At 38.0% G+C, this 12,286-nt stretch overlaps 1 protein-coding gene across 1 annotated transcript in view; it reads right to left on the bottom strand.

Moving 5' to 3' along the window:
* The window catches only part of crispld1.L (cysteine-rich secretory protein LCCL domain containing 1 L homeolog), a 63,829-nt gene that overhangs the window by 18,761 nt on the left and 32,782 nt on the right, over window positions 1-12,286 (bottom strand). The window contains exons 8-12 of the mRNA XM_018268083.2: window positions 11,752-11,812; window positions 8,644-8,710; window positions 5,683-5,813; window positions 4,209-4,252; window positions 4,035-4,107 (exon numbers count right to left, since the gene is read on the bottom strand). Of these exons, the coding sequence (XP_018123572.1) occupies window positions 4,035-4,107; window positions 4,209-4,252; window positions 5,683-5,813; window positions 8,644-8,710; window positions 11,752-11,812 (376 nt within the window). The remainder of the gene's footprint in view (window positions 1-4,034; window positions 4,108-4,208; window positions 4,253-5,682; window positions 5,814-8,643; window positions 8,711-11,751; window positions 11,813-12,286) is intronic.

Genomic DNA, 12,286 nt, shown 5'->3' with positions numbered 1-12,286 from the left:
TATAGATATTGCTACTTCCGCCTAGACAGAGTAACTAATGATGTTTCCCTTGTTGCACTACCATAGTACCACAGTACAGGTATAGGAATATATCCGTTATCCGGAAACCCATTATCCGGAAAGCTCCAAACAATGGCAAGGTCATCTCCCATAGACTCCATTTTAAACAAATACCCCTATTTTTAAAAAATTATTTCCTTTTTCTCTGTAATAATAAAAACAGTACATTGTACTTGAGTCCAGTGAAGATATAATGAATCCTTATTGGAGACAAAACAATCCTATTGCGTTTAATTAATGTTTAAATGATTTTTTTAGTAGACTTAAGGCACGGAGATCCAAATTACGGAAAGATCCTTTACCTGGAACACCCCAAGCATTCTGAATAACAGACCTGTATAGGTAAGTTAACTCAAGGAAGGGATGCAAGAAACGCAAGAGCTTCTGTAGGGTCTGAATATTTCATTATGTTCTCCTCTGCAAGGACTACTGTAAAGTCTGATTGCTCGTGGTGTTTCTTTTTGCAAGACTTCTATAGCATCTGGCACGTTCATTGCTATGGATTTTTTTTCTGAAGGAACTGCTGTATGGCCAGACTAGCTCATGCTTATGGATTTTCCTTTCCTACCAGAGCTACTGTATAGTCAGAACAAGTCATGCATATGGACTTTCTTTTCCTGAAAGGACTAATGAAGGGTCTGAGTAGCATATATTATAGGCTTTGCTTTTCTGCCACTACTCTTGGGTCTGACTAAACTCATGGTTATGGACTTTCCTTTCCTGAAAAAAAACTTCTATAAAGTCAGAATAACTTGTGGCTTTTGACTTTCCTTTTCTATGAGAAGTATTTAAGGTCAGGCTAGTGCATAATTATATGCTGATAAAGTTTGGTGAGAGGGAAGGGAATGTTAGAAACTCAGAGCATGCAGATGATAACGGCAAGCATTCCTTGTGGAATGCACAAGAATTCCCGGATAGAAATCATTATTTATCTGAAGCAGTCTGATGATTGCCTAATTAAGAACAGGTTAAAGCTAACATTCACACATACTTTATTTTGGCAGTATGCTTATGGCTGGTATTGTTGGCATTGTCTGTGCTTTTGCCACATCAACTTATTACTTTCCAAAAATGAAAAAGATGGAAATACATACTGGCCCTTTTTTCCTGACTTTTTTTATGTCCAAAATCCCAGATTAGAGATGAAAATCTCTGGGGGGTGTCTAACAAGTAGACAGCCCCCCCCCCCAGTGAATTTGGCTTGTGGTTTCCATAAAATAAATGGTCTGCTAAGAAATGAGAGGCATAAAAAATGCGGCTCCATTAGTAAACGTAGTAAACGTGTTTCCTAAATTGATCCCTGACTATGGCCGACATCCGTTAAACTTGGACACATCTAGGATTCTGCCCTTTGCCATCTGACTTGGGACTTTCTATGTTTATTGAAGACAATTTCAACACACTGGATTAAAATCTGAGAAATTGTGCTTATTCATTGACACATTTATGTTACCCTTCAGGGTTACAATATTTTATGCATAAGACTTAGGTTGTAAGGAAACTTCGGTATTAATCTCATCATAGTGAGATAGTGGTCACGTGTCCTGTCCATCGTCTATTGCTTGTATTTATATGCTCTAGTGTTTTGCACATATACAGATGTCCCCTTAAATTGTAATTGTCGCTAGTTCTTTTTTGCCAACACTACGGCTAATTATACTTTAATCCAAATCTCAGTTTGTTTGTCACCAGTCCTTTGGTTTTTTCCGTGTTCATCCCATAAGAACATTTTTATTCTCTCGTGATCTACTTTAGTTTTAGTTTTAAGTTTAATTGTATCAAAAGTTTAATCAACTGCATTCCAACAAGTGAGAAGGTTCAATATCAATGTCTCCTTTGGGTTTTTTCCCTTAGTTCTGAATTATTTGGATACATATTTCAGCACAGCCTTCATTTTGCACTCTTGGTAGGCAATGCATAGTAAAACATGTTGGCAGAGTATACAAGGTTTCTGAAAGATGAGGCTAAGCAGGGTTCTTAGTTATCTCTTCGCTAACAAGTAGATAACGTTAAGTAACAGGAACTAGAGTCAAATGTCAGTTGTCCATGCTCTGGCTTTCACTGACAGGCACTCTAAGTCCTGCCTCTGTACCAGGAACCATTTATAGCTAATTCCCATATTTATGGATTTGATTCTTTAAACAATTTAGCAGTATAATTTCATATAATCCATTTAAGGCTGAGAGACTTTGTAGCCAGTCTTAACCCCATCATTTCTAGAGATGTAATCAATCCATGCCTGATCAGCAGAGAGGACACGCACTAAGTGGTCTTCATTGTATCAGTTGAATATTCAAATTGAGACCACATGCCTTTGGCAGGTTAACATACTGATACTATTAGATTACGCTCTTTGAAAAACATATACAGGTATGGGACCTGTTAACCAGAATGCTCAGGGGTTTTCTGGATAACAGATCTTTCTGTAATTTGGATTTACATACCTTAAGTCTGCTAGAAAAGCATGTAAACATAAAATAAACTTAACAGGCAGGTTTTGCTTCAAATAAGGATTAATTATATCTTAGTTGGGATCAAGTACTAGGTACCGTTATATTATTACAGAGAAAAAGGAAAACATTATTCAAAATTTGGATTCTTTGGATAAAATGGAGTCTATGGGAGATGGCCTTTCCATAATTCGAAGCTTTCTGGATAACGGGTTTCCGGATAATGGATCCCATACCTGTTTAAGGTTTAGCCTGAAAATTTAACTTTTTCTGGGTTTTCAGGCAAAAACCGCAAAACATTTGAATGATTATGGAAATAAAGCCCAAAAAAATCAAGCGATACAGGTTTTCCGTGATCCGATAAATAAAATATGAGCTCAATTCGGATTTTAGTAGATAACCCCCTTAATGAAGGGGGTTTTACAGGAAACTGACTGCAGGTAAATTTGCATGAACACAACTTGGGTATTGGCTGTAAATGAGCCCTATAATTTCATAGTCATTTATAATATCATCATCATTTTTGCTAGTTCTTTTTCACTGGCATTACAGCTCATTATAAGGTTAGCTGCAGCTCATTTTCATTGCCATCAGTCCCTCATTTTTCCTTGACCATGACATTTTATTCACTCATGTACTATTCTTTTTTAGTACAGGTATGGGACCTTTATCCAGAATACTGGAGTTTTCCAGATAATGGATCTTTCTGTAATTTGGATCTTCATAACTTTAGTCTACGAGAAAATCATGTAAATATTGATTAAACCCAATAGGCTGGTTTGGTTTCCAATAAGGATTCATCATACATATCATGTCTGGATCAAGTACAAGCTACTGTTGTATTATTGCAGAGAAAAAGGAAATAGTTTTTTAAAAATCTGAATTATTTGATTATAACGGAGTCTATGGGAGACGAATGCAATTTGGAACTTTCTGGAAGATGAGTTTTCCGGATATCAGATCCCATACCTGTATATCTGTGAACACAAAATAATTAGTTCTGACCATCAGAATATATCTAGAGCTCTGAATAGGAAAGTGGGCCTAAATGATGCTATGAATATGTTAGTGTCTGTTATTTGTTTATGTTCTACACATTCAACATGAAGCAGCTTCCAACAATCTTTTCATTTAGGAAGGAGCTAGGGGTTTTCATTTATTTTTGGCTATGTTATGCCTTCTTCCAGAATGTGGCACTTGCTATGACTTGTCACCGTGTGCAGTCAGTGTGGCCGGTAATGCGGTTGGAGGATGGGTTGCTATAGTATGACCTACCATTCTGAGATCTGTAGGAAACAGTTTTATTATGAGATCTATTCCAAATTCAGTTTCAAGTAATTGCTATGTGTAGAGGAGAGATGGGTAATGGGGGTGTGAAAAATCACATTCGGTTTTGTTGGCATGTGACATGGTCATGGCCCTTTATGTCCTCAAGAAAAAACATCAGATTGTCAGGAGGTTATTACAGCAAAGTTTCTGTTACTTTAGGACAAGATATAACTAGTAGCAAATACTGGAACCCACCTGGGACAGTGTGTGGTCGGGGGCTGGAAAGGACACAGCTGTTCAACTGTTGTTTCACATGTCACAGCCTGAACTGCAACAGAAGGAAAGTGCAAATAATCCCAAATTAGTCATTTTACCACATAATGACATCGAAATCCCCCTCTGAAAAGAAATCCCACAGAATATACTCACAGGAGACTTTGGAGATCACAAAGGAATTAGCAGACTGATATTTTCTGCAAAAATAAAGGAAAAAAAATTAATGTTTTTATTTTTGTGTATTGTGCTGCTGTATGCATAATGCTTCATCATCTGGACAGGGTCGGACTGGGGGGCCCAGGGCCCACCGGGAATGTAGTCTAGGGCCCCTCTACAGGCCCAGTCCCCCTACTGTGGCGTCGCAGTGCCGTGCTGCGCCCCCCTCGGCGCGCATGCGACGCCCCATTGGCGCACAGGCGCACACTACGCTGCACTGAAAATCCTTTTTTTAAAAAAAAATGAGCATCGGGAGAGGGGCTCTGGCCCGACGGGGGCCAATGAGAGTCGGGCCCACCAGGTTTTTTCCTTGTAAATTATATGATTAAAATAAAATCTATGTGCGTTGGCTTTCCCATAATTAAGTGCTTTATGGATAACAGGTTTAAGGATAATCGATCCCATACACAGAGGCCAATTCATAAATTTACAAATTCAACTTTTTTTTTTAATTCTTAGTTGCTTAAAAAATGAAAAAGCAGTGATCAACCTAGGTCACGTTTTTTTTCAAGATTGTTCCTTTTTTATTCTTAAAGAGATACCAACATACCGAAATTTTCTATTCAAAATATTAATCTACATTAGACGTTACCTATAGGTCATGTTGATAATTTTTTTCAAGTTTTTGTAAGTAATTATTACTTGAAGTTCGTAAACCTGACTGTCCCATCTCAGCCTGTCAATTAGAGTTTCTAATGCTAATGGACAAATATGGCAGCCCCCATAATAGAGCAACATGGGGGTAAGAAAGGTAAAATAAAAGCATCAGGCGAATACTTTTATGGCAAACTTATAAATAGTATTCAATGTTAATGTTATGATGGATATAAAAAAATATTATTTTCTGGCGTCATTATCTCTTTAACTGCTTGCATAATTACAATACAAAGTGAATCGGGAAAACTCAAACACATTAATCCGTGACAAAAATGAATCACCACAAAAATCATATTGTTACATTAATTTTTAAAAAATTTTTTTACAATGAATCTTTTTTTTTCAATAATTCAAATTTGGAAATATATTTTGTTTTTTTTGCTTGAATTTAAATTTTAATGAGTTTGTATGGTAGGTTTGTCAATAAGTGAAGTTAAAAAATGTTCTTTGACCTTATTGCAATTTTCACACTGATATCTTGTACTCACATGACGTACAGGGATTAGTAAATGCTAATCTAGCCGATGTTAGCTTCATAAATGGCTTCTAATAGGTATTTGGAAATTCCACATTCACCTTTTTCAAAAAAAAGGGGAATGGGCTAATGAGTAATGAATAGTTTTTTTTTTTAATGGTATCCACAGGTATGTTTGAGGGGGCATAAAGTGGGAACGTTAATAAAGGTAGTCCCAATATTCAGTAGAAACACCATTATGATACAGCAGAGAAAAGCAACAACTGCTTGGGCCCTTACCCTATGGATTGTACTCCATTTCTGAACGATTTTATAAAGTAATTTCTTCTTCCTTGCCGCATGACATCTACCCATCCACCATCATTGTCTATAACTCCAGAATGTATTGCTGCTCTGCAGATACTTGATTGCTAAAATACGCAAAAAAAAAAAAGGCTCAGTGTCTTGGTTAGGTGCAAAACATGCGCATCTCTATCGTTCTTTACTGCGAGTATATAATGAGAGTAATTACAGTGTTTTGATGCACTGAAAACATGAGAGGGGCAAGCAAAAATGATATTTCAAAAATGGCCGAAACATCTGATGATCCACCCTGAGATCTGAACAATCCAGTGGCTACTGACGGTAAAACAATTAAAACTACTTTTGAAGATCCTGGTGCTCTAAGTTTTAACTGGTCTGTTTCCTTCCTAATTAGCTAAGGCCAAGCTTCAAGTTGCTGCCAGGTCTACAAAGGTTCTGAATCAGAGGTGCACCTCAGTGACCCAGGACTAGATTGCAGGTACTTAAATAATGTGCAAGTATTTGGTGCTTAGATTCACACTAAGATCAGAAGTTTAATATGTAACTTGTTTGCTTTATAGAACTCAGCATAAACTCTTTCAGCATAACATGTTGCAATGTTTTCAATAGTCGTCCAAAGTTTCCTCCGTGAGGCAACTTTGGGCGACTATTGAAAACGCATCGCCACGTGTGCTTTAGCGCAGGCGACTTTTTATTGTAGCCTATGGGAAAACACGCTGAGGCAGTTTGGGGAGATTGTCGCTCAGAAGACGAGGCGATTAGTCGCCAGGCGACAAAATCTCCCTGAATCTCCTCGTGTGGACGAACTCTTAAGTAACATCCACTGGAACAATCTCTGTCTGTTGTTTTCCAACAAATATACCACTGCTTTTATTAGGGTTTATTAGGGTTAGGGTTGGTATATTTATGTGTAACTGCATTATATAAAAATGGTTCAACAACTTTAGTATTTCCATCAGAGATGCCTAACCTATTGACCTCCATCTATTTCTGAGCTGCATCTTGAGAGTAGAAGGTCTGACCCCCAGGCTTTCCTGACAGAGACACCCCTTTACTATGAATGACTGTTGCTGCTGCCACCAAAATGTTTAGTAGTTTATTGGGCAATGCACAAAGCATAATTCTGCACAGGTATGGGATCTGTTATGCAGAATGCTCAGGACAAGGGGCTTTCCGATTAAAAGATCTGTGATTTGACCTTAAGTCTACTAGAAAATCATGTAAACATTAAATAAACCCACAAGGCTGGTTTTGCTTCCAATAAGGATTAAAGGAACAGTAACACCAAAAAAATTAAAGTGTTTTAAAGTAGGGATGCACGAATCCAGGATTCAGTTCGGGATTCAGCCTTTTTCAGCAGGATTCGGATTCGGCCGAATCCTTCTGCCCAGCCAAACCGAATATTAATTTTCATATGCAAATTAGGGGCAGGGAGGGAAATCGTGTGACTTTTTGTCACAAAATAAGGAAGTAAATTTTTTTTCCCATTCCCACCCCTAATTTGCATATGCAAATTAGGGTTTGGATTTGGTTCGGTATTCGGCCATACCCTAATTCGGAGCTTTCTGGATAAAGGATCCTATACCTGTACTGTTCTTGTCAATTTTCAAACGGTTGGGATGCGTTTTTAAGATATGAGATAGTTGGTATCGCCAATGTTTTTCAGGGTTTTTCCCCAGCTGTTTGCGTGTTTTGTAACTGTAATCTAGTGGTTTTTACACATAATTTAGAGCTTTATCCTCTCCATTAGCACATTCACTTTTATGTCTTCCCCTGAACATGAATCTGCACAAATGAATTATACGCATTGGGGATTTTTTTTTCTGCCACTCTGCCAATAAGTCCTTTATAATGTGTCTATATACATTTGTTTTAGATGTGTCTGGATTTAGGGAGTAAGCACATATGTCACAGGTATAACTGTCTGCAGTAGACCTAGGGGCCGATTCACTAAGGATCGAATATCGAGGCTTAATTAAGCCTCGATATTCGACTAGGAATTAAAATCCTTCGACTTCAAATATCGAAGTCGAAGGATTTAGTGCAGATAATACGATCGAACGATCGAAGGATTATTCCTTTGATCGAACGATAAAATCCTTCGAATCGAACGATTCGAAGGATTTTAATCCAACGATCGAAGGAATATCCTTCGATCAAAAAAATTTAGGAAAGCCTATGGGGACCTTCCCCATAGGCTAACATTGAGTTTCGGTAGGGGGTCGAAGTTTTTTTTAAAGAGACAGTACTTCGACTATCGAATGGTCGAATAGTCGAATGATTTTTAGTTAGAATCCTTCGATTCGTAGTCGTAGTCGAAGGTAGAAGTAGCCCATTGGATGGTCGAAGTAGCCAAAAAAACCTTCGAAATTCGAAGTTTTTTAACTTCGAATCCTTCACTCGAAGTTAGTGAATCGGCCCCCAAATGTGCTCAAGAATCACAGACATTGGAGTGAAGCCAGAGCAATATTAATGAATCTGCAGCTAAGCGAACAATTAAACTGTAAGAATGGACCTCTGTAGAATCTAGCCTTGTGATGTGAATAAGATATTGCCTGTCAGGCAGATACAGTGCATTCTATGGGCACCCCTGATGTGACTTTGAAGTGGTTACTGTCTTTTAGCCTTGAGACCTAAGCTCCTTTAAACCAAACATGGTGAGTAAAATAGTTACCCCTAATGCTTTCTCCTCTGCAGGACGACAGATACATATTGACAGTAATGATAACACGACATATTTCATTTGAAATTCAGGCTATTCTGCTTCTCCAGAAGCCACACATCTGTCTTTAAATATCAATGTAAAGTAAAATTCCAGGAGTATCCTGAAGACCAATTGTTAATTACTCCACAGTTCACAGACTCACTTAAAATAAGATCCATATGCATGGATGTTTGTACAGAGTACAGTTGGGGCCAGAAGCAGTATATAGTTACCATTTCATAATGTACACTTCCAATAACTTTGGCATTGCTCTCCAAACAGCCAGCAGAACACTCATATCTGTAATTAAAAAAAATATATATATATATATATATATAGGATATAAATATAATACAACAGAAAAGAAAATGAAAACTTTTCAGAAGGTTCAGAGTGCCAGCTGTTCCCTGCTTTTTAGATACGACCTTATCTTAAAGATGTTAAAAATCCTCATTTGACCCTTTTGTTTAATAAGAGGAAGATTTCTTTAACCCATGGCTCAGCAGCTGTTGATGAAGTGTAGTTCAGAAGATACCTGAGAGGCCATTATACGAAGTACTAAGGTCATAGGCCATTAGGTTACCTACTTTTAAAGTAGCCATACACGTAACAATTACGATCTTTTCTGCGACCATTGGTTGCAGGAAAGATCTTTCATTTTCATTACAAACTATGGAGCAGATTTACTAACTGACGAATTTTCACCAGCATCAGCTTCGCACCCATCGCTACGCCACTTCGCCAAACGCAAATTCACTCAGAATATGCCATTCACTAATATGCGGAGTTTCGTCCTGGTCGCCAAACGCTGGTGACTTTTTGCTAGCGGTACTTCGGTAATGCAGGCATTTGATAGTGAAGATGCGCTAGAGTTCATTTGTGCCTAGTGATCTTGCGCTCAGGTCAATTTGCATAGGGCGGGAAATTCAAAGTTGTATGGACATCTTTATTTTATATGTTTGTGCAAGTACTTACAAATTATACTTTTTTAAACACATGTCCATGGAACCTTAATAAAGACAAGAGAGTTAATATAATGCCCTACACATGAGCCCACTGTAAAATTAATGTTCCATATGTTGTAAAATGTATGGGGAAACCCGGTTACCCAAAAAAGTTTAAGTTAGGACTTTTGCAGGCAATCACGCTGAAAAAAGGAAAAGTCACCAGAGTTTTTGGAACTTTAATGCATTTTCGGCTCAAAGGATATGATGTAAGTGACAGAAGATTGAGGAAGATCTAGCTGCTTTATAGCACTTCTCCTGGTCTGAGGTGGCAAAGGCAACTCTGGCGAAGATGTAACAGTAAAATCTGCGGATCAACGGAGTAACGACTTCGCCAGGGTGAAAATTCGCCTGCCAATAGAGTGCGAGTGACCGCTAGTGATGGTCTCTTTCTAGCGAATTGGCGCCTGCGCCTGGTGGTAAATTGGCAATTTCCCTGCAGGTTACAGCGTTAGCCACTTCGCACTTTTGTAAATCTGCCCCTTTAAGAGATGAATCGTCAGATAAACAAGTAGAAAAAAAGAGTTCTACCTCTATCTGACAATTCAGCAGTATCCCCTGGCCGATGGTCGGGCCCCCTTAAAGGTGCCTGTTTCATCTTGGACGACCAACAAGCCTACCAATCTCAAAGTCTTTGGACGATGCAGGTCGGCCTGTCTCCTGCAATACATGCACCAAATATCATATAATATCTGTGCATGTATGGCCACCTTTAACCTCCCACAGTTAATATTTTCCTTGTCACTTTTTAATGTTAAACCACCATTGGAAGGTTGATAGATCAAGTTCAATGGCAGTTGTAGAACTGAAGCTGTAGCCCTGCAACAGATATGATGTGCTCTAGTCAACTGAGGCCAAATCACCACATTTTGTATAGTAGCACAGTAGACCAGGTTGGAAAGCAAATAAAAACAAGACACAATTGCGAAAATTAAAGGAAAACTAAAGCTTAAAATACTGGCTATACATGCCTATATCTTGGGCACCCCCAATTGAAGCAAATTGCTAACTATGTAGCCCATATAAATTTTACTTTCTAATAAAATGTGGTGCCGCCGTGTTTCCCAAGTACCCCCCACCACCATCCTGGACAGGTGCATCCACAGTATGGTATATGTGTTGAGTTTACTATAATCTGCTGTGCAGTCCTTAGGTAGCATAGTGTATATTTCAAGCAATAAACATTTGTCAAAAGACAGGAAAGCACATTTTGATGCTCTTCCTCAGAGTGATGAATTGATTACAAATCTCCCTGTGTATAGTGCAGAACTAAAGGCACAAGCAACTATAAGTACTAAGGGGTCCGTTTACTAAAGTGCGTTAAAAATATTCGCACAATATATAGACATAATTTTCGCCAAATATGTTATCGCCAGTTTACTAACCTGCAGTAAATATAGATTTGCAAATTTTCTTGTGCAAGAATAATTGTTCGGCAGTTATCGCATTCGCTGAAAATAACGCTACGTACACATTAACACATGGTTTACTAAACAGCGAAATGTGCTAAAGACAAAATTAACGCCAGAATATTCGCAAACTTTTAACGCCACCTATGTAGTGGCGTAAAAGTATTTTTTTCGCCAGAAAATTCTCAAGGGGCAGGAAATATCCCATAATACTTTTTTTTTTTACCCATAATTCTTTGCTGACAGGAGACAGATCTGTAGCTATTGCTGACAGGATGTTTTGGCTTCTGCTTCTATCTGGTGCAACAGCAGCAGTTTCAGCTCAGAGGCGTATTATTGGCAGCGGGTATCACAGTCCAAGGATTCGTCAGCCTCTACACTTTTTTGGTTTCATTGTGATTGGCTACATTAAACTGTGCATTTCTATGAAGCAAAGAGATTGACTGGTATCATTTCTTGTTCATATGATTCTATTGGCAGAAGGGTTTATATGATGCAGACATGTTTGATTGGGGTTACTCTGGTGATGTTGTTCGATGGTATAATCATCAGTCAATAAAGTTTATGAGTTTTGAAGATGCATTTCTGGCCATAAATGTCACAGTAAAAATTGCCATAATAACCGCCATAAAACAAGACTATTTTATAGCATAAATATTCACAAAAACTTGCTACTTGCAACTCGCTAAAATTATTGCTAACGTAAGCTGGTTCCTTAACGTAGTTACCGCAAGTGATCGCAATGACTTCTGAGCGCATCGCAGTTTAGTAAACTGGCGTAAAAATATTCTCAGCAATAACATGCGGAAACTTAAAGTCAGATTTACCGCACTTTAGTAAACGGACCCCTAAGTGACAGTTGTGTAAGACGGCAACATATTTTTGTGTTTACTCAAATTTAAACATTTTTCATAAGAATGAAAATCACCTGTTGCATGTTGTCCCTTTACACTGATCCCTCAGCCGCACCTCACACGACACAATTTGAGCTATAATTTGAAAATAATAAAAACATTTAAAAAAACACATTGACAGAACTCTGATGCTTTATTTTGCATACTGGAATGCATAGAGAAGCAATTTTATTTCAGCATTAATTTGACATAATATCCATGTGATTGCTACATTTAGAACAATTCAAACCCCACTTGTAGCTGTAATTGGGGGGCATATATACCTTTTCTATTATACAGCTTTTAAGGTAGTATCAAATTAAAGGTGAGAAGAATATGTCTTGTGGGTATAAACAAAAATATAACAGTGGTATGTCTTTCATTTCCCAGGAACATCTGAGTATTTCGGTGTTTCTGAACAAAGATTTTAGTGAAGCAGTATTCAGTTGTATAAATGTGAAAAACTGTCTAATTTGAATGCATGAAACTGGTCAATATGGATCACTGGCAACACCAAATTGTTTGGATTAGCTCGTTAAGCCTTGAACTTCATAGGCAGGTGTGTCCAAT

Source organism: Xenopus laevis, chromosome 6L, assembly GCF_017654675.1.
Source record: "Xenopus laevis strain J_2021 chromosome 6L, Xenopus_laevis_v10.1, whole genome shotgun sequence".
Classification (NCBI taxonomy): domain Eukaryota; kingdom Metazoa; phylum Chordata; class Amphibia; order Anura; family Pipidae; genus Xenopus; species Xenopus laevis.
Note: the sequence above shows the minus strand (reverse complement) of the source record. Positions and strands in the feature narration are given on the sequence as shown.